Source organism: Asparagus officinalis, chromosome 2 (genome assembly GCF_001876935.1).
Source record: "Asparagus officinalis chromosome 2, Aspof.V1, whole genome shotgun sequence".
NCBI classification, from domain to species: domain Eukaryota; kingdom Viridiplantae; phylum Streptophyta; class Magnoliopsida; order Asparagales; family Asparagaceae; genus Asparagus; species Asparagus officinalis.
The window spans coordinates 82401348-82424941 of record NC_033795.1 but is presented as its reverse complement, the minus strand read 5'-3'; the positions used below and the strand labels follow the sequence as shown (position 1 = coordinate 82424941).

General features: G+C 36.2%; 2 protein-coding genes across 5 annotated transcripts; both read right to left on the bottom strand.

The window, feature by feature from the left end:
* Window positions 8763–10027, bottom strand: LOC109831858 (GATA transcription factor 16-like). Of its 3 annotated transcripts, none has more exons than XM_020399322.1 (4): window positions 9723–10027; window positions 9491–9619; window positions 9244–9381; window positions 8763–9177 (listed from the first exon to the last, which is right to left on the bottom strand). In XM_020399322.1, exons 1-4 carry the CDS (start codon window positions 9741–9743, stop codon window positions 9130–9132), a joined length of 336 nt encoding a protein of 111 aa, XP_020254911.1. In that variant the 5' UTR covers window positions 9744–10027; the 3' UTR covers window positions 8763–9129. The 3 variants fall into 3 exon arrangements, with proteins under 3 accessions (XP_020254911.1, XP_020254910.1, XP_020254909.1); XM_020399321.1 differs by having other exon boundaries at window positions 8763–9231; window positions 9298–9381; window positions 9723–10026; XM_020399320.1 differs by having other exon boundaries at window positions 8763–9381.
* On the bottom strand, window positions 14031–20719 carry LOC109831856 (importin subunit alpha-2-like). Of its 2 annotated transcripts, none has more exons than XM_020399319.1 (11): window positions 20408–20719; window positions 20166–20262; window positions 19196–19287; window positions 18987–19118; window positions 17731–17916; window positions 17474–17637; window positions 17307–17385; window positions 15808–15936; window positions 15565–15692; window positions 15100–15475; window positions 14031–14630 (listed from the first exon to the last, which is right to left on the bottom strand). In XM_020399319.1, the coding sequence occupies exons 1-10, from the start codon at window positions 20615–20617 to the stop codon at window positions 15103–15105; spliced, it is 1590 nt and encodes a 529-aa protein (XP_020254908.1). In that variant the 5' UTR covers window positions 20618–20719; the 3' UTR covers window positions 14031–14630; window positions 15100–15102. The 2 variants fall into 2 exon arrangements, with proteins under 2 accessions (XP_020254908.1, XP_020254907.1); XM_020399318.1 differs by having other exon boundaries at window positions 14031–14551; window positions 20408–20718.

Genomic DNA, 23594 nt, shown 5'->3' with positions numbered 1-23594 from the left:
ATAATGCCGTATTATCCTTATTACTATTATAGCCCTAATCTCTCTGCTTCATCTCGGTTGGTAGCAGCCTTCTCTTCTTTGGCTGGATCCTTGTCTCCTCTCTTGTTGATGATTCTCTTGTAACAGATTCGCATCCTCAAATTAAGCGTCAAACTATTGGCAAGTATTAGTACACTACGCAATTTTTGTAATATGAAGGATTAGGGAGATATTATAATGTTGATAAGGGAACAAGAAATTAAAAGTGTTTTCATTTACTAGTACTTTTTTCCCCCTTTTTTCCTTTTGCCCTTTATTCTTTTGTAGGAAAAGGTGGAAAATGTGTGGAAGTGGGGGTGAAAATGGAATCATGATGCTTCTTTCATGAACTGAATGTTGTTGCTTTGTTAATGTATCTGGATTCAGTGTACTAATTAGCTGTATACGAGCAGAGCTGTATAAGAGTGCATTACGTAATTTTATCGCACAAATGGCAAACGTAAACACAAGGCAAATGATCACGGAGTTCGGTCGACCCACGGCCTACGTCTCCGCTCCTCACCCTCGAGGAGAATCTCCACTAGTATCTCAAAAATACTACACAATCGGTTTTTAACGCTCACCAATAAACGTTTACAACTCAGACAATTGTCAATACACAATGCATTCCTCTAAGTGTTGGCCTAGTCCGTGTCACATTCCTCAAATGCTCGGAATTATTACCTCCCCTAGGATTTACAAACAACGTCATTCCTCTTGGAATTGATCATGTTTCTCACCAACCACTTCTCTAAGTGTCATTGTATATTATAATGTGTTCTCCCAACAATTAAGCACAAGTAAAAGATTTGTGCTCTAAACAAGATGAGAACTAAGTGTAAGCTCACTCTCAATGTAACACTCTCACAACCCAAATACTATATGTAAAATTCTTAAGCTCAAATGTTGTGTGTGTAAACAATAAAAAATAAATTTTAACTCAAATCAATCTAGCATAAATATATAAAAAAACAAAATGATAAATAGCTAGAAGATGAGTTAAGAAAACTTCTCCAAGAACAAGAGATGTAAGTGTTGAGGATGAAAGCCTCAAGCTTGAAATTGAAACCATTCTCTTGTGAGAACCTCTTCACATAAACAAATTTTTGATCTTTTAAAACTTAAAATAAACAGCCCAAAAACACTTGTAAAACTCTTGAGAAAAACCAAAGAAGGAGGGATATTTATAGCCCCAAAAACTCAGCTCATCAAAAACTAGTCGTTGGCAAGAAATACTCGATTGGTCAATGTAGGGTGAAAATTTAATTCTTCCGAAGAAAGGAGTTTCGTTTGTATTTATAAGAAAGCTTATTACAAACTAACAAATCAAATGTTTACAACAGAAGCAGAGGGAAGGCCCTCTTTGTTTTGTGTGGGGACTTTAGGTGGCGATAGGATGCCTCGCTCGGTGCTCGTGCCGAGTCTGCTTCCCTTGGACGATCCGATCGAAGTTGATGCCGGAGCCGGAGCTTCGGTTCTCAAATGAGGGAGCCTTTGGCAAAGGTTCAGGTTCAACCTTTGGGAGATTAGCCAGCAGAATATGCAACGGCCAATCCCCCTTTCATGCTGGCTGAAGATGGGTTTTAATAGGCAAGGGATGGCATGGGCTATCCCTTGATTCATGGGATTTGACCACTAATAGAGGTGAGGGAGATAGCTTGACTGCTCCTTGAATTATGGGATGTGACCACACGTTGTTCGGAGACGTCCTGCTGTTCATTCGTACCGCCAATGGTCATTCGAAGAGCTGTGCTCTGCATCACGCTACATAGGAGTGGGAAAGCCCCTCCTCGTATGCGTGACAACGGCTGTCAGATGCTTGCGTGGATCTGACCAACCACCGAGCGTTGGCGGCTCTCGTCCCTTCACCTGGACAACTGAGGTGAGCCGCATTTATGAGGGTGCAGGCTGTTTCGGCGCCTGTCCGCTCATTCGTACTGTGGACGGCCATCTGACGGGCCTGGAGTATTGTGCCCTCTCCCTTGATTTGTGGGATTTGACCACTGTGCAGGCGGATTTGGGACTGCAGGCAGATTCGAGCTGCAGGCGAGCAGGCAGACTTGGGTCTGCAGGCGGATTTGGGACTGCAGGCGAATTTGAGCTGCAGGCGAGCTCCTGAGCATGGATTGAAGAATAGGCCGTAACTTTCAAACCGTAAGTCGGAATTGGACGAATTACATATGAAAATCGCCTATCTCGACGAGATGGAGCCATCCGAACCTAGCCAAAGGCTTCGGTTCGCTTCCTCCGTTTTGCCAAATTCCTTACGGTTTGGGAGATATCTGCGTTTTCCCCTTTTTCTGCTATTTCGGGCGAGGTTTTAGCAGTTTTGTTCTGAACTTCTCTGATAAGGATTAAAGGCAATTTTTATTGCCTACAGTCAATAGAACAGTAACATCGGTCGACCGATGATCCGACCGTTGGCAACAGCTCTTCAAAACAACACTCCGTCGGTCGACTGATAGAAGCTATCAGTCGACTGATGAGATGGTTCTGTCGATTGATGGACATCGATCGACTGAGCAGAAACAAATTAGAAAACCCAGAACAGTTTATCGGTCGACTGATGAACACTGTCGATCGACTGAAAACATTGTTCACGGTCGACTGAAAATATTATTCAGTCGACTGAAAACATGCACAATCTGAAAAACATAATTTGCTAAAAACACTATTCAACACTGTTCAGTCGACTGAAAACATTGTTCCGAAGACACTGTTCACAGTCACTGTTCACCTAAAAAATCTGATTTTGTGAAATCAATTAAAAATAACAAATCAACTCCAGAAATAGTAAAACTTGGGAAAATATTTATATACATGAAAATAAATATGTTAAAGAAGAAATTTTTGAAATATAATTTCCTGTTTATGAAAACTCATTTGGTTTGTAAAAAACAACATGAAACCCGAAAAAACTAATTTTCTAAATCCAATTAAAAATAACAAATTAACTCCAAAATTAGTAAAACTTGGGAAAATATTTGTATATATGAAGATGAATTTGTTAGAGAAGATTTTTTTTCAAATTGCATTTCCCAAGTGTGAAAACTTATCATTTTGCAAACCGGTCAAAAATACGAACTTGTTGAAAACTTGATTTTGATGAACAAGTTTTGAAATACTTTGAAATAGATTTATAGACTTGAGGAAAGATATAAAATCGTGTTGTTAAGTTCATAAACCAAAATGGTGATATATCAAAATAAACGATAAATCAAAACAAATGTGTGTGTATGAATTTTGAGCTCTACGTATAAACACACAAAGAATAAACCTAAAACACTATACCCAAGCAATTTGTGATCTTTAATTAGCTCGTCTTGGTTGCGGATGAAGCGATGATGAATCATGACTTGAATTGTGACGGCTTCATTCCGATTTCTTCTAACCTCCTTTAGATATTATTGTGAAGGCGTAAGTCCAACTAATCTCCTATTGGAAGATCTTTGTGTAGAATACCTAACAAGCAAATGCAAACACTCTACAAATAATGTTAGGAATTATTTGTTAATCATCAAAACTAGATTAGATTGTAAGCTCATAAACATAAGACCTAACAAAATTTGCTTCTCAATTTTCTCGCAATATTTTTTTCGACAAATAGTGAGTTGATGAGCTATAGTGCAAAACAACATTTTCATCTAATCTAACCTCGACAAAATATCAATGGTCATGACGAACAATTGGGACAATGAGAATTGATCGGCCAGTGACAATATGCTTTTGTATATAAACTTTATATAGTTGCTGAAGATCATGATGGTCACCATAGAGTGAATGTTATTTTACAAAAATAAGACAATAAACATGAGTAGTTATTTATCATGCTAACGTATTAATTTTCAAACGGTGCAACTTAAGGTAATACATAACATGTTATCCATTACATGTAATATGTTAACCATAATAATTTACATTTTAACTATTACATAAAAAATGATAACTATAACTGGTTATATGTTAACTATAATATGAATTTTTTTAACTGTAACATGTAACATGTGAACTTTAATAAGCATCATGTTAAATGTAACCTGCAACGTGTTAACTATAAATTAACTATGATAACTATGACATGTAACATGTTAACTGTAACAAGCAACATGTTAACTATAATTTGTAACATACTATTCATAAGCTGTAACATATAAAGTTGAGGATTTTGAGTAACAATCTTACACAGAAAAATGATGACACAATTCCATACTGCTTGTTTACAGCGAAGTTCTCAGACTTCTGTAACCATGACAGTATTCTATCCCATAGCGCCTCGATCGGTTACCTGCCATAAAAATATAAAAGTTATTCTTTTAAATCATAATGATTCACCATAATACGTGTTTAAAGATGCAAGTTACTTTGTCATCGACGCTTCCTCCTCGGATCAAGTAAAGGAGTTCCTTCCTCGTAATTGTGCTATTCGTTGTTATGATGACATCTAATTTCCTAAAAAGCATTAAAATATGGTTTAGAAGAGGGTTAACAGCTAAATGATCCAAGTTAACATCTAAAAGCTGAAACACAACATATTCCACTTGGCATAACAACTTATAGCAGAGGGTTAAAAGATAAATAATAAAAGTTTACATTTATACCCTGAAACATAACAAGTTGCTAGTAATGTTCACAACTTATACAAGAGGGTTAACAGATAAATATTAAACGTTAACATCTTAAAAATGTAAAATAACATATTCCTTTCTAACATTCACAACTTATAGCAGAGGGTTAACAGCTAAATTAACAAAATTATAGTAAAAGGATTAACATTGATCAACACTTACTGGCTACATTTCTGCTTGCAATAAGACATGAACAATTTGTTCTCCTCGGCTGTGAGTTTAGTTGCTACATTGCTTGGTATTCTGTAGTTATGTACAAAAACCCCTATGCTATCCAACACTCATAAGCTAAACCTAGCTACCTCAGGAAACCCCTAATTCGCCTTCTTTAAAGCAGCACGATCAACATCCGTCAAATACGTGCTTTTTAACACGTCCCATTTGGCAACACTATCATCATAGTAAACTGTTATCTTATCTACCTTGTCAGTGACAACAAGTGGTTCATCTTTGTGCTTCCCTTCCTTATATTTCGATTTCTTTTGTTCGGTGAATGGCGTCCTAACCAGTTGTGATCTCTTGGTAGCTCTTGTGCTTGGAGCTCTACTCCTATAACTCACATATTTTTTGCTAACCGTCTTCTTCGTCCTCTTCATAAAATTGCAGAGTGGGATGTCCTTAACCCCACCTACCCCCTGCTGCGTATGCACATCCCCAGTCTGAAGTTGTGTATCCTCCTGCACATCAGCTCTTTTCACATTCAACTGCTCGTCCTCTTCATTCTTATTTACTTCGTCTCTCACATCTTCGTTTCCACTGAAATGCTTCGGAAGGTTACCCTCTTCATAATCAGGCACGAACTCATTATCAAAGAAATCTTTATCGTCATCATGTCGGTCAGCTTCATCCATGGTTGGCTTTCCTTTCTTTTTGTTGTGCAATAAACTTCTTCATATTTTCCTTTGAAACTTTAGGATCTCTTATGTCATAAGATCCCTCGAATCCTTTAACTTTTTCATTAAGCCTATGGATCTCGTTCATAAAGGTTTGACAATACAATTTCTTTGAGTGCCTCAGTGCATGACATATTCTCTGATTTAGTTTAGCAGCATTTCTCCAGAATTTGAGGTGCTCCTCAATTGGTAACTCCTTAATCTCATCTTCTCTTTAAAAAGCATCATCAATAGCGTTTGATATAAACTGTAATTTATTAAAAAAGAAAATAGTTAACAGTTATTTATAAAGGTTAACATGTAAATGTCTACAGTTAACACATACTACTTAAATCCAGACAGATACTAGATACAATTCACTTAGATGCAGTAATTATTAACATGCAATCAAGTAACATTAACATCCTTTCATCAAAGTTAATAGTTCGTCTGATATGCTTAATACTTAAAACGACAAGTAACATACGCATTATTAACATGCGATCAAGTAACATTAACATCCTTTCATCAAAGTTAACAGTTCGTCTGATATGCGAAGAAATTTGCAAAATAGACCTATTTTTCTAAATATTTAGCAAAACAGACCGTTTTGCTAAATATTTAGCAAAATAGATCTCTTTTTGGCCAACAAGCCAAAAAGAGGTCGATTTTGCTAAACAGACCATTCGAAATATACGGGACTAGTAGTCCCGTATGATTTAATGGGAGATTAAATCATACGGGACTACTAGTCCCGTATGTTTCGAATGGTCTGTTTAGCAAAATCGACCTCTTTTTGACATGTTGGCTAAAAAGAGGTCTATTTTGCTAAATATTTAGCAAAACGTTCTGTTTTGCTGAATATTTAACAAAATAGGTCTATTTTGCAAATTTTTCCCTGATATGCTTAATACTTAAAGCGACAAACTTAATATACATTGACTTAGATCTTACCAAACCTATTAATGATCTCTTTTTTTCTTCCTTCTTTTCTTCTCTAGTATTTTTCCTCATATCTGCTTTCTTCTCCTTGATAACTTTTTCCGGAGAAGGTGGTATTTGATGTTTCTTTACTGGGAGTGGTGGAATCCCTTTTCTTCTAATCCTCAATGAATCATCTTCCCTCATATTTGGCCGTCTGAGTCGATATTTTTAAACCCATGGGCCAAATTTAGCTATCGGTTTCTGTACTATAGCAATGCTAGCTTTTCCAGCTTTTTGCAACAAGTGTGTCTTTTCGGAGAGATCCAGACTTTTCTCCAATCATCACTCAGTTAGTTAGTGGTGACTTGAATCTATTGCTCAGGGCATATTTTTTAATCCATGTCATTTCGTAGTAACATAACTGCAAACAAATTATTCCAATTAATCAGTTAATATGCACTACTAATCTTTTTAACATGAATATAGTTAACAGAACTTAACTAAAATATAGTTAACACTAACCTCACAAACTTTAACACTAACCTCAATATAGTTAACATGAACCAGCTAACCTTAATTACTTCTAACTTTAGTTGGCAGAATACATGTAAACGTTCACATGCATAGGTTAACCATAACAATAAAAAAGTTAATACAACTTACACGGATTAGAGGCATGTATCCAAGCACATATGAAACCCCTGGTTTGTTCAGACCTTCCCTAGCAATCTTAATCCCTTTCTTCGTCTGGTCATAAATGTATTTTCCTAGGCCACATTCTTCACTCTTTCAATGCAATCAACATATTTGAACAAGAGCATATGGATGCCTTGGACACTACTTGGACACCAAATCATCGAACATTGATAAAGAATCTGCAGCAACACAAAATCCTCAATATCCTTCTTCTTTTTTGATTCAACAAGAGATTCTAGTAGCCCTTCCACATATCTTTGCATATTCCTCAATATCCTTCTTCTTTTTTGATTCAACAAGAGATTCTAGTAGCCCTTCCACATATCTTTGCATATTCTTTGGTGATTCTTTTTCATTTCGATTCAACAAGAGATTCTAGTAGCCCTTCCACATATCTTTGCATATTCTTTGGTGATTCTTTTTCATTTCTAGTAAATTATTCAGCAAAATACTCCATCCAAATCCTAGTGTGAGGATATCTATTGCTGTAAATTATTTCCTCGTCAATTGGGAAACTAGTGTGTTCATGAACCCAGTCCAAATCAAAATTAACTATCTTTTGTCTCCCACTTTCGGCATCGAGCAGAGCAAACGTCACTTCATCTCCTACATAGTAACTCAAAACAAGTTCAAGCGTGGGTCGATCTACTGCTGGGGGACCAAATATTACATAATGCTCAAATGTGCACCTTTGGTATGCATCCTAGTGACACCGCCTCATTCTCGATTCAAGTACTTTCATAAAATCATAATATGCGCCGAAACTAGCGATAAGTCTAATTTCAGCAACATCACCAGACTTTTTCCTATAATAAAATTTAACATTTAACATCAATCTATTTAAACTTAACATCCAATAGCCAATAGTAACAACCAACAATGAAATGTAACAATTATGCTATACACCTTAACAACAATTCACTAGACTTGTTATCGATCAATGAAACTTAACGCATAATGTGTAAAGTCAAGTATAGATACCAATATCATCAACCAATGTCCAGAGTTAACAGTTTATAAGAAACGTTAGCAGGTTATAACAAAACGTAACAGCCAATCATTCATTTCTAACATTAATATGTTACATTTCACAGATCCGGGCATATAGTTCACAATCCACCAATATTAATATGTAACATCAAGCTATCTAAATTGAAAAATTTAACGTCAACTTACTTCTTTTTGGATTTCTTTAATTCCTGTTTTGAACTTGGAATTTTCATTTTTCTTGATAAACCCTTTTGCATGCCCAACAGGGCCTAGATGGCTTCATCAGTGCTGTCATTCCCTGATGATGACGCATGAGTGGACGAAGACTTGGAAGGGGAGGGGGATGAGAGAGCAGAGTGTTCATGGTCGGTCTTAGACGACAAAGGAGGGTCTTTAAAATTCTTGGAAGGCAAGGGGGATCTTTACCAGTCGACAGACACAATGGGGAGCTTAACGGTGATCGAAGGCGATGGGAGGGGGGGGGGGGGCGTCTTTAACGGTGTCGAAGCAAGCCTTGTCGCTCAAACTGCTGAGTTGGCGGGACTGAAACGAAACCTTACAATATATTTTAGGTTTATACACATAGGCAAAAGTACATGGAACTGGTGCACATGACTTTTTTAAATTTGGAGCCTTGAAGCAATTTTTCCTTTATTTTTTCATATCATGAAAGAATCACGAATAAATACAGCAGTTCAAATTTCTCCCAGCTCCTCGCAAACGTCCAACCAGCACCTTAACAAGCAACAAAATCTACATCATATCAACACCACCAAAGATTAAATTACTAAATTGTTTTCTTAATCAAATCCAATCAAGAGAGGATATAACATCTTACATTTTAGTAATGGGTTGTGCAACCAAAAAAAAAAAGTCACAATTAGCCAAAACTCACGTCGTGTTGACGAAAACACCCCAAAAAACCCAAATAACACCCAACAATTATTATTATTACCCCCATCATCATTAACCATCACTAATCTTAATCCCCCTCTTAACAAAACCTACGCGTAGAGCAAACCAGAGGAAAGAGCCATCAACAGCACAGCAGCCTGCTCCTCCTCCCCCATTATCCTCTGCTTCCACTTCTTCTTCAACCCCAGAACCTTCACAGCAGCCTGCTCCTCCTCCCCCATTATCCTCTGCTTCCACTTCTTCTTCAACCCCAGAACCTTCATCTTCATCCCCAACCCCTCCACCCCCTTCGATTCTCTCCTCTTCTTCCTGTACCGAATCCCGCACGCATTGCAGAGGGACTGCAAAAAAAAAAAAAAAATTGACCCGTATAAGAAATCAATCAGGTCCTCGAAAACTAAAACTTACCCAATGCAAAAGATCCCAAATTTAACAGGCCCATCAAATTACCTTGGGCCCGTTTGGGCCGCCTCTCCAAAGAGGGGTTCTCGTCGTCCTGCAGTCGTCGCAGCTCTTCAGCTCGTCCGCTTCCGCTGAATCTGAGCTCTCTCTGGCGCTCGGATCTACGGATCCGGGGTCCTGGAATCACGGATCAAAACGATTTAGGCCCTCCTCGGCTTCTTCCATCTAAAATCTTCGATCGGGCGATCGCAGTATCTGTAGTTGGATCGAGAAAGCTTACCTTTTGATGGGAGAGATCCATTGGCGGCTCGAGATGTTGGAGACCCAGATGGCGATTTTGACCGGTCGAGGCCGAAGAAGACTGATCTGATTTCAGAGAATTGCAGGGGATCGGAGAAGAATCTTGTCTCTCTCTCTCTCTAGACTTTTAAATTTGTAGGCTTCATCATCGGGAAACAACGAGCGAGTATATATAAAGAGAGAGGGAGTGTGTGTGAGATTAGGGAAATTTGGAGGGAAAAGGAGAAAATTTGGAGGGAAGAAGAAAAAATTAGAGGAAAAATAGAAAACTACAGAGGGGGGAAACGAAATGAGAGGGCGCAATATATGTAAACGTGTACCCAAGCCGCATCGTCTTATCCGCATCCGCGGGTACAACGTACCGAGCGAACCGACATTATTCCGAAAAACAGATTTTACGATCGGCTACGCCTCCCAAAACACCAAACTCCGTTCCCTCGCTTCAAGGCCTCGACCTTTAGGTGGGGCGAGCACACGTGTCGTGATGCTATCGGCTGTATCGAGGGCGACTAATCGCCCCTTAGCATGGCGCGATGGCGGCGAAAACCCTAATAAGCCGATAGATATTTTTCGGAAATTACAGATTTACCCGTGATTGTATCGGGTGACACGTTTTCGAGGGCGCTTTGGTCATTTGGTGAGGAAAACGATTGCTAGGAGCGACCGTTGGATTAAGATCAGACGGTTCATACGTGATCAGAATCTAGGGGAATGATTGGGTACTCGATTCATGCGACGTGTCCGACGCACTGCAGGCAGGAGAGGGGTCATTCGTGTACGCACAATTTTAAGGGTAATATTCTCATCCAAAGAGTTTTGTTACAGAAACCCAAAAAATAATACGAATATGTGGAACGAGTAAGTTGGTCCCCTCCTATTGCATAATGAGCTGGTCATTATGATGGCCAGCTTATTATTCAATAGGAGGGGAACACCTCACTTGTCCTTCCTGTTGGTTTCATATTTTTTAAAAACTTAAATGAGTTAATAATAATGATGATGATGTAAGAAGCTATTTTTTTTGGAAAACATATTATCTTAAGAACAAACTAAAATTTTATAGGAAAGTTTGGTGGAAAAAAAGAACAAAAACCAAAACTATAAAGAAAGGGACACCAAGGCCGGCCAATAGGAGGACATGGATCCCATGGTACCCCCACCCCCACCCCCACCCAACCCAACAAAAAACAACCAACAAAAAAACCCTCTCATCCCGGCAAATAAATAAATAAATAAGCCAAAGAAATCCACTGCATGGGATATAAAAAGCTAAAATGCCACATGAGATGGGAGCATATCACAAAAGTTATTTACTAAAAATAATTATGATATGTTGAGGTTTTAATTTACCCCAAAGTTTTACTAGCTTTACACTTTGCTACCTTCTGTATGATCACTAAAGGCTCGATTTAACGGTCATTAGAGCATCTCCAACAGCTTCCCCATCTTCTTGAAATACTCAATTTTGGGGAATATAGAGGTTTTTTTTTGTCCAACAGATTCCCCATCCCATTCCCCAAAATAGGGAAGGAGGAGAAAAAATAGGGAGCCTTCCCCAAATCTGCAGCATTCTCCAAATTTTTGGAGAGAGCTTTATTATTGTAATAAATGTGATTTTTCAAAATGGGGAAGCTGTTGGAGTTGGAGCAAAAATAATTTGGAGAATATGACTTTTGTTTCTTCATTTTGGAGAAAATTTTGGGGAAGCTGTTGGAGATGCTCTTTTAATGTGACTGTCAATTTTTTGAAAATTTTCATACCCCTGGTTTTTTAAAAAAAAATGTCTCAATTTAAACTTTCTCATTAACTTTGAATAGATTATAATCACGATTTTGAGTTGTTTTTTTCTTCTCAATTTCATAGTAGATAGAGAAGATAATATGTTTTCAAATACATCCAAAATTACATGCTAAAATTACCACAAAGTTAATAACATAACTGGAGAAATAACAGATATTAACAAATACATTATAATGTTGGAATTATGCACAATCCGCATCCTTGTATTATTAGACGGTAAAAAGAGAAAATAACTTTTGTTTATTTTTTATAACTTTATTATGTCAAAAAAGGTACAAGAACTTTATTCAAAGAATAACTTTTCAGTAACTAAATAAATATATTAAAAAAAACAACTTTATTACGAGCGCGTCCAAGAGGTAAAGATTGAAGCAAAGTTGGGTTAGTTGGGGACAAAAGAACATGAAACATGGCCCCCCAAAGCAAAAGGAATGCATTACTTTACTCCACTTTTAATCGCAATTTAAAATGTTTAATTTTGTTTTATGGGATTTGTTAAACCTGTTAAGCACATTTAAAATGTTTAATTTATTGTTTGAGGATTGTTGCTTGGGACTCGGATTTTTTTTCTTGGATTTTAATTTATAATGTTATTCGTTTCGGACTAGAATTTAGACCTAAATTTAAGGTGCTAATATTTTAATTGCTTAATATATTTTAATTAGATATTTTTTAAGGTGCTAATATTTTAATTAGATATTTGGTAAAGATATTTTTTTTCTTGGATATTTTAATTGCTTAATATATTTAATATTCAATATTAAATTAGATACGTCTATTGTTTAAAATTCTTAAATATATAAATATTTTAAATATTTAATATGATATTACATTCATTTTGTTTTTATTTAAATGTTAGAAATATACTAAGTACATAATAAATATTATATATATGTAATATATTCAATGATTTAAAGTACTAAAAGTCAAATTATAAAAATATTTAAAAATTAAATATATGTAATATTTAAAGATTTAACGTATTAAATTATAAAAATATTTAATATTAAGTCATTTGAATATCCGATGTCTAATGTTTGATATAAAGGTTTTCCAATATATTTAATATTTACATATTTAAATATACAAATTAGTTTTCATATGTCGAACACTAGTTGTTTTTATTATGTACTTAAACACTAGTTATTTTCATTTATGTGTTAGCGCTAGTTATCTTCTACAACCTGGCATCGTCTAAATTGTTTAAATAGATCATAAGATGTATTCAATTTTGTTGTTGCCATTTGTTAGTGAAATGAGGATGATTTTCCAAATTAATGTTTATTTTTTTGTAAATAATCGCTATTTAACATAATAACTTATTTTAAAACTCCTAATTCAAATAATCTACGAATCTAAATTTTAGTTTGAGAATGTAACCTTCAGTCTACAAATCCAAAGCAAAGTACAAGAATCCAAAAAAGTTCAAGATTTTTATCGAAAAGATACCGCCTAGAGTCAAACCTAAAGCCCAACGGATACGCTTTATTTACTCCCTTGAATCGGTTCAAATGTTTTTTCACGCAAACAAATAATACTTTGGGATGATAAAACGAAAATACTAATGTTCAATTCATAAAATTTATAATTCATTTTAACTTTTAGATCTTCTTAGAATACAACTTGCTTAATGAACTTAAATTTTCCCGAGCTTAGTTTTTATTTTTTATTGAAATTTTAACTTAAAATTTTAAGCTTATTTTAATTTTTTATTGAAAATCTGAACAAGCTTATTTTTAGTTTTTTATTAAAAATTTAACCGGAGGTGGTCAACTGCAATAAGAACCCACTTTAAAAGTGGTTCGCATATAAATTAAAATCGAATCATGCTGCCAGCATAACTACCTTATTTTGTAGGTTGTTTATCGGAAAATACAACCCGAGTCATTCAATCATATATGTATAATAGCAGTTGGTTCTCAGAGAGGGCTTTAAACTGTATGTAAAACTCTAGCGTGTGACATGCCGAAACCACTTGCAGCAAGAAATTTTCACTGTAGACCCAATCCCAGACTGTATCCCTAAAACCGACCCACTTTAAATTTATTTATGAGAATCGACCCACTTTGAATTAATTACGGTACTAATTAATCGGGATTACCAACCCCGACTACTTAGTAGCCTAATTACAAGCGGGGTCAGGAAGCAGGGAAGGTTTGCGGTTGCTAATTTTAAAGTAGATCAGGTTTTAGGGATTAAATATGGGAATTGGTCTACAGTGAAAATTTCTTCCTTGCAGCAAATATGAACTCTACTTTCTTCATAGCAAACTTCAACAACGTACAGCCAGCAAACTTCAACAAGTCATCGCTCATGAACGTCAAAGCTAAATCACCAAATTAACCCCCCAAAGGGAACAGCTTGCTTGTTGAAGCATCATAAAGAAAGAGAGATTATAAGAAAATCCAATAAATGAATAAGGGGCCTGGAGATAAAATAGGATTAAAATGCATATAAAGTTTTTGAAAGGAGTATATACCATAAGACATGACACTAAAATAAGTACTTCATTTCCTTTGTTCGAAAGCTTAAAACTGTGTATCCAAACTTGCATAATACACCACCATACACTCTCATATGGTATCTTTAGCATTACGAAAACAAAACCCCATTGATAAACCAACCCCACATTAAAAAAATAACTTCGACGCTATACAGGAGAAAAAAAACCTGTAATGATTTAGAATCACCTGCAACATATTTTACCTCAAATTTATCACAGCATGTTGCTTCCCCTCCTTCAGCATAAATGACCGACTGTCGATGATCTTGGAAGCAGAACATGCACTGCTGCAACTTGAATCAAAAGACGTCAGCACCATTGATCCTCATTTTTTTATTGGTACCAACCCCCCTTAAACCCGACTCCTGACCCCAACTCCGGACCTCGACCCACACCTGAGACTGGACCAACTGGACCCAAACCAACATGACACGACTCTTCTTGACTCTTCCCCAACTGACCCGACACTGACCCCGCTTCCTTCCTCACCTCAAGCAACAAAGACCCTGCATGTTGAGCACCATTAGATGATATTTTGCATTTAGTCAGTGTGGTACTTGAACTCCCATCTCTTTTTTGGTTGTACTGTTGAAACAAACCCGAACGAGTTAGACATAGAGCAAGTTCCTTTATCTAAGTCTACCCTGAAGAGTTATTCCATAAATTAAACGGTAAATTGGCCCCTGAGCTTTGCATGATTGATAGAAAATCTCCCTAGGGTTTTTAAAGTGATGCGTTAAATAATCATCAAATTTTAGGTGTCAGCATTTTCAATGTAGCAATTACAACTTTATAGCACTGCATATTTAATTGTGATATTAGCTTTCATATAAAAGTTAATACAGATCACAGGAGAGGGTAGGGCTAAAAATGTCGATGTCACTGTCAGAACCTTAGGGGGATTTTCTGTGAATCATGCAAACATTTAGAGAGATTTTCTGTGAATCATGCAAACATTTAGAGAGATTTTCTGTAAATTACCCTAAATTAAACTGTTTTATGCTTCAGTTAAAGGGAAACAAAATATTTCATTGAAAATCTTAAGGTATCTTACCATTCAACCAAAGTTAAACCCGCCAGATGGAACTGTAAGCTGCTCATTCCCACCAAAGCGGAATCCAGTTTGAGCAGCGTCTTGAGGCATTGCTTCTTCTTCCTCCTCCAGCCAATAAGTTTCGAGGATCTTCACAGCCTTCTCATAGATTTCAGTGTTATCATGGCTCTGGAGATTCTCAATCTTCTCTAAACCCTCGGCTTCATCAATCAACTGGGCATAGAGGTTCACGCTCCCAGTAGTTCCCTGGTTCTTCTCAGCTTCACCAACCCTCAGAATGTTTTCAAGTCCTTCGAGACAAACAGTGACTATTCTAGGGTCTGGGCAAACAAGAAGATCGCACAATGGTTTGATGCAGCCTTGGCTCACAAGAAACCTAGTTCAGATAAAGCAACATAAAATGTCAAGACAATTAGATCAATGTGTCTCAGCATATTTACATCAAAGACAGGCCAGTTTACTAACTTTATTTGTTCATGGGTACCACCAGATGTAGCGTTTGAGATGGCCCACGCTGCTTCTTTCTTGATGTCAAATTCAGCAGTTTGCAATAAATGAACCAGAGGAGCAATAATATTCGCGTCAATTACAGCCTGAACCATAAGCAAATAAAATACTATGCTTTTAGTTTCATGAATGCAGGAAACCATGGAAAAAATTCCAATCCTACTGAACCAAAGGAGCACTAAATGAGGTTTCAAATTTCACCTGAATCTGTTCTTTATTTCCAGCTGTGATGTTTGAAATGGTCCAACATGCTTCCTTCTTGATGCTTTTCTTGTGATTGTGTGTCAAGAGTTGCAGCAGACAAGGAAGAGCTTGATGATTGATAATAAACTGAGAACAAAGAGCAGACATCAAATCGAGTCATGATGTTTACCTAACTGGGATTTATGCGCTAAAGGAGTAAAATAAGCTAAATTATATGGAATATAAATGATGACTTATTCAATTGTTTAAAGAATCCCTCTGGACATGGAAAAATTAATACAATCTGTGGATAAAGCAAGTTTAAAGTTTAAACAAAACAAGGAGAAAGAACACCCATTTCAGGATGAATATTTTGAAGGAATAATTTTTTTACGGAGCATGTATTTATGGTATGGCAAAGTAGCACATATTTGGAATATAAATGACAATATCACAATGCATACCGGAGGCACACACAGTTGGAAAAAGTCAGGACCTACAATCTGGTGGACATATAAACGTATTGTGGTGGACATATAAATGTATTTGGAATATAAATGACAATATTACAACTCATACCGGAGGCACTCACAGTTGGAAAAAGTCAAGACCTACAATTTGGTGGGCATATAAATGCATTATGGGCACAATGTCTAGGTCTCTAGAGCCTAATACCCAAGATGGTTTTAAAAATTTAGAGAGCTCCCTCAATTGCTTGTCTAATTAACACAAAGTCCACAATTCTGAACCCCTAAAAAAAGAATGAAAGAATAGGCAAGAAACTAGATACCAACTTTGAGATACTGAATCATATTCTTATTGCACATAAGTACCACCCTAAATAATCTTTATCAATGTGTAGAGCTGGGTGAATTTCTATTAAAGCATATACCATGGATGCAGTTCAATTCTAGAGACATGATGACATGAATCAAATAAAGAATAAAAATCTTATACACCCCATCTACAAGGTTCTGTACAACATATTCACACGCATCAAAACTGAGACCCTTGTCACACAATGTTAAGCAATCTAAACAGTCTATAAAGTTAAGCAATCTAAACAGTCTATAGAAGCTAGCATATTAAATGAATTATTTTATTATGTTAATTTAACATAAACAGATAGCCAGATATCAATGTGAAAAAAATTCAACTACACTATTGAAATTATATCAATGAACTTCTGCTAATTTTTACCAAATAGCTTTGTAAAATAATTACTGTTGTTCCTCATCCAAAGGAATCCATCAGCATATGACAGCGATGACAGTGCTTTTAGAATTACCAGATACTAGTTAAAATTATTTGAAAATATCAACCAAAATCAGCTCTTGAACCACCAGCATATGGCAGTGACAAAGTTTCTAAAATTAAAAAAATACTACTTAAAATTGATTGAGAATATTAAGCGAAATTAACTCTTGAAGACTGTAATAGCTAGCAACTTAAATATGTCTTCGCCTATTCAATCAAGCAGATAAATAAAGCATATGCATTAGCGACTTTTCTCATACCTGTGTCTGGACATCATCCCCCGTAACTATGTTACCAACAGTGCGGAGGGCAGGAATGAGCACCGATGGTGAAGGATGCCTACATGCCAACACAACCAGCATAAAGATTAACAAAATAAATTATTAAGAAACGAAATATACTGTAACTCAAAGTGACTGATTCTCACAATAGAAGTTCCACAAGCCGGGGGCAAACACCGGCTTCAATCACAGCTTGAATCTTGTCATTCGTTCCATCAGACAAGTAAGAGAGCGCCCAACATGCATCAGTAAGGACTTCCTCATCATTTGAATGAATAAGACGCTCAAGTGCAGGAAGAGCAGGACGTGTCTGCAAATAAAACAACCAAAGCGCGCATATGTCAAGACTTTGTTGCATGTTCAAACTTAAAGTTAGCAAATCAATCTTATAAATAGATCAAACCTGCTCAAAAGCTGGTTGTGGCTTCCCCCTGCAGAAGTTGGATAGAGTCCAAGTGGCATTCCGCAACATTGACAGCTTGGCATGCTCATTCAACTGAGACAGGAGCGGGATCAATGCCCCATTGGCAAGGACAAGGTCTCGACATCTTGGTGAATCACCAGCTACATTACCCAATGCCCACACTGCCTGCAATTTAACAATACAGGTATAAAATAATCAATGTTTTTTAAAAAAACCCGTTCTGTATAACATTTCGAGAAGCGAAACTATCAATTGTATCAAACTGTCATCATAAAAGAACTTATGATGAATTTACCAATAGCATCCCAATGCAAGTTAAAAAGTACTAAAGCATAAAGTTCAAATACAGAGAGGGGAATGCCATCTGCATAAATGTATGCATGAATACTAATTAGATACTGGCAATAATGCCCATAAGTCACGAATTTAAAACAATACACACAATCTCACTAAGCTAAGACTATTTGCAGCTAAAAGTAAATAAATTTCCTTGCAGTCAACATAGACAAATACCAAAAAATTCCAACGGAAAAGACAACTATATAAGAACTATCTTAAATAACTATAAAAATAGTTGACAACAAGTTGAAAAATACTAAAGCATAAAGTTCATATACAGAGGGGAATATTATTCGCATAAATGTATGCATGAATACTAACCAGATACTGGCAATAATGCCCATAAGTCATGAACTCAAACCAACACACACAATCTCACAAAGCGAAGACTATTTTGCAGCTAAAAGTAAATAATTTCCACGCAGTCAACAAACAAATACCAAAAACTGCAACGGAAAAAACGACTATAAAAGAATTATCTTAATAACTACAAAAATAGTTGACAACAAGTTGAAAATTACTAAAGCATAAAGTTCAAATACAGAGAGGAATGTTATCTGCATAACTGTATGCATCACACTAATCAGATACTGGCAATAATGCCCATAAGTCATGAATTTAAAACAAAACACACAATCTCACTAAGCTAAGACTATTTTGCGCCTAAAAGTAAATAAATTTCGACGCAGTCAACATAGACAAATACCAAAAACTGCAAGGAAAAAGACAACTATAAAAGAACTATCTTAAATAACTATAAAGATAGTTGACAACAAGTTGAAAAATACTAAAGCATAAAGTTCAAATACAGAGGGGAATGTTATCTGCATAAATTTATGCATGAGTACTAATCAGATACTGGCAATTCAATAACATAACACAGATAGACTACATACCTGCTCTCGGACATCATCACTCTGAGAACCAAGCAGCTTCACAAATATCGGAACAGCTCCATGATCAATCACAACCTTGGTATTCTCTGATGTACCAGAGGCTATGTTGGTAAGTGCCCACGCAGCCTCAAACTGAAAGAATACCAAAATTTAATTAAGAAAAGAACAATTAAAGAGGACTGGATTCATAAACAAAAAATTAATCAAACCTGAAGTTGAGGATAATCCTCCCTTGTAAGAAATTCCACAAATCGAGGAACAACACCAGCTTGGATAACCTCTTCTATTGGAGGACTCCTCTCTGGCAAAACAAATTCCGAGAACAAGCAAATAGAATCATCATCAACTATCTTTTAAAATCTAGGGTAATTTGCAATTACCTTACACTTATCATTAATCAGTAGCACTTATCAACCCTCATTCCTCAATTTATTATTAGCAGTAACAATCTTGAATTCATAGGGAATAGAGTCTGAAATTTATTCTTATCAAAATGCAAATTCAGGAGTGGCGGGTGCTACAGAAATAGTTAAGGGGTGATCAGTACTATAAAAAATATGGATGAGGGGGGTCATCAGCGATATTTTTTTCTTAAATCTATATGCTAAACCAGAAGTTAGATCAAATATCCCCCAGTTGATAATAGCTGAATCAAAAGCAAAATATTGGCAAAAGCATTATCTACAAGTAGGACATAAATTCCTCATGAGAGCTCGCTTTTCTTTTCCTCAGAATTAAACTAAATAGCTAGCACAAATCCAATATTTGAAAAAAATAATGTTCTACTAAAATTTCTCAAGTCACGATTAACCCAATCAACAAAACACTCACGAACCCATCATGATGGGCAGAAAGCAGACGTTCAGTACAGTTAACTAATTCCTCTTGAGAGTTATACTCAGCTTTTTCATCAGAATTAAATAGCCACCACAAGTCCAATACATAGGAAAAATGATATTGTACTAAATTTTCTTAAGTAATGGTTAAACCAATCAACACAATAATCACGATTCATCATCATGAGCAGACAGTAGACAATTTAATTCCATTACAGTTAATTAATGCAATTAAAGTCAATTATGTTCAAATAACACTAATGGTTAAATCGATTCCAGAAGCAAAAGGTGCGATACCAAGGGAAAAAAACTCAAACAAATAAAAAACTTAACCTTTCAATACCTATCGACAGCAATTTCCTGAACTGAGTCGTAGCTTCGAGCTGCAAGGTCCGATCATCGGAATAAACCCCGGCCACCATCGCCGGCAAGCTTTCCAACTGAAAAATAAACGCAAAACACATTAACCACAAACCCTAACCCTAGAAACAAACCCAAAACCATAAATCCCCAAATCAAACCCCCCCGATCTAGTACTCCGACTCCCCAAACCGTCAGATCTAGCGATGAACAGACCAAGCTTACCTTTTTCTCGACCCCCGACGATGGGATCGATTGAGGAAACGCCGCCGCCGCCATTCCCTCCCTCCGCTTCTTCTGCAGGTTCTCTTCTCGCTTACTCTTTCGTATCTCCACCATGTTGTCCTCTCGCCGCCGGCGACCCTCCTCGGCGTCGACGGCGACCTTGTACTTGTTGCGACGGACCTCCGTCCTCTCGCTCGGACGCAGAGACATCGGTAATGGATCGAATGAGGAGTAGAAACCCTAGAGATTTGATCGATGATACCGTAGAGAGGTTTAAAAGTCGAGACTTCTTGAGGATCGCGTTTAGGGTTTTTTTTTATAGGTTGAAGAGTGGGAGAGTGTAGAAAGAGGAGGGAACTTTACAAAACGCCCCCGAACTTTTGGGGTGATTTGCACTAAACGGTCATAAAATTGAAAATTAGAGAAACCCCCTTAAAACTCTTTGATTTTCAGCAAAGTTCACACAGTGTCCCCGCCACTAAAACTTAGGTAGAATGGTGTCATAAAATTGGTAATGTAAAATACAAATACATTCATAATATGTTATATGGTAAAGGAAAAAAACGATGGATTAAACAAATTCCGTTCTAGAATTTGGTTGTCGAGAATGGAGTAAAATGAGGAAAAATAATTACGAATAAAGCTATACTCATGATTTCAACAAGTGAGGTTTTTTTTTTAGAAAATTCAATTTAGAATTGAACATAATACCATGAGAACCATATTGGAACTTCCAAAACGTTAGGTTATCCTCGACGCGGGCGAGTGAGGTATTATTTTAAAATTGATGAGTATTTCTCGAAGCTCAAAGATGATTGTATCCAACATTTTATAAACTTCAAACAATTAAAGAAATTACTATAAATTAGAACATTCAAAATGTATCATCAGAACTTTAGGATGAACTTTGTTTAGAGTTTATCTAGAAAGAAATTAGAGGAAAACGAGAGATAAAAAGGGAAAAAGTTATATTTATGATTTTACGGTAAGAGTTATTTCTCTTTAGAAATGGTATTTTCTATAGTTAAAGCTTTTGAGAGTTTAGAGAGAATTTTGTGAATGCTCTTTAAAATCTAGGGTATTCTTAAATTTTTATAAAGCTCGTGTTCTTTTTGTGCAAATCACGCCAAAAAATCGGGGGGTTTGTGAAATTTCACCAAGAAAGAAACCCTAAAATGGGGGAGACGAATGTAAACGGTGGGCCCGGGGAAATATGTGGGTGAAATGTTGGGTCCGATCACTTAGTGGTGGACTTTGAAAAGGAGTTGGGGGTGAAAGGCACAACGGTCGATCGGCGAAGAGTGGGCTTCGATGGCCGCTGAAATTTGACCTTCAATAAGTGGTTTATTTACGATGAAAACCTGGATGTGGGGGATTATTACGTTTACGAATTGGGCCTTTAAATATCGGGCCCACTCTTTTTTTCCGATTTTTTTTCTTATTAAAAATTTATTTTTGGGGAAAAACACAGACGAAATTTATAGAAATTATTAGTTGCATTATAGAATTAGTGTGAGCTCTCTGTTCAAATCTTCTCATTTGCATATAATATGACTTGCCAATTTGAACTGGTAAAAATGGCTAGAGTTTTTGGCAAGAAACTAACTTGCTCAGGAGGTGTTTGTCGAAATGCGGCTGCGAAAGTTGCAAACTTGTTAGCGGGCAGAAAAGGGTTAAGGCAAATTCAAATCTTTTAAGTTGATTTTAACCAAGATTTGCGATGTGTAATTTTGTTTTATGACAGCATGCTATTCCATTCATAATGTTTCGTGTTGCGTAATGTGACTAGAGTATTTGTGTGCAGGGAACCCTGCATATGAAGTTGTCAGTGGGGGCTTTTGAATCATGGAAAATGAGTGATGATATGGTATGAGGTAAGTTCGCTTCTTTGTAGGCTCACATTTGGGTTGTTTATTATTTTTTACTGATTCCTCTACTATATTACTTGTAACGAATAAATGTTGTGTTTGATCTTTCAAATTTTTTGCATGTTGGTTTGTTGAAAAGTATCATATATATAATACAGAGCTGAAGCAACTTCTTAAGGACCCATGTCCTGATTGTGAAACTGCAAGTAAGAGTTTTTATATATTCATTAACTTTGACTACGTGTGCAATTGGGTATGATTTTATCTGATTATACTCAGATCTGAATTTGAAGTTTTTGGATGTGATAAAGATTTGCTGTCTGTCAAATACAGATTTGTTTGTATCAATATATCCATATTTTGTTCATTTTCGATTATAGCCAATATGATAATATATTCATGACCATAAAAAATCCATATCTGAAAATGAAATTTTTATTTGATTCACATAATCAAATATGATTATAGACACACCAATATTCTCTCCATTTGCGCACCCATGACTTGGACCATTCAGAAGTGGGTTTTACAGAACATCGATCCTTTTATTTTAAATGTGGATCCGTTTCACTTGTTATCATAGCACACAAGCACACGGCGTGCGCGCACATACAGAAACACATATATTAGTGTAAATGATTGTTGATAAAAAGCATATTAAGAAAATGAAGAGGCTGATTTTTTATATTCATAATTTAGTCATATGAAAACTGTGATAGGATTGAACCAAGTATTTCTTAAAGGATAGCTTGTTACTACTAGAAGGATAAAAACGTCACAAAATGAGTTATATAGGCAACTTGAGAGCTATGTTGCATGGATACGAGTACTGGTGGTGGTGCGGGTACGAGTACGAGACACGACGAATTTGCAAAAGGTAGGAAACGGGGACACCACTATATACATATGTTGAATTTAGTACTTTACATAAGATCAAGAATCTTTTTTCATTCACATGTTATGAAAATAAGATTCCCATGACATTTTCATGTTTCTTTTATTGAGTGGATTATAAATTGGAAACCACTTGTTTTTTTAAGCAAGATAACGACCTTTAAAATCATAGTTTTGAATGTGAAGTGTACCCAAACGGCCTTTATTACTCTGCATATTGTAATGAACCCGTTCAGTGAGTTTCAGGAAGTGAACATGAAGTGTAGGATTGACATTCAAGAAGTGTCTGATGAGTGTTTTTATTTAGAACACGTATTGCGTAACTGGGTACACAATTGAATAAACATATGCATATATTCAATAAGTGTCCAAGGAGTGTCTGTTTTCGGTACGAGTATGATTCATGATAAAAGTGTCCAAGGAAT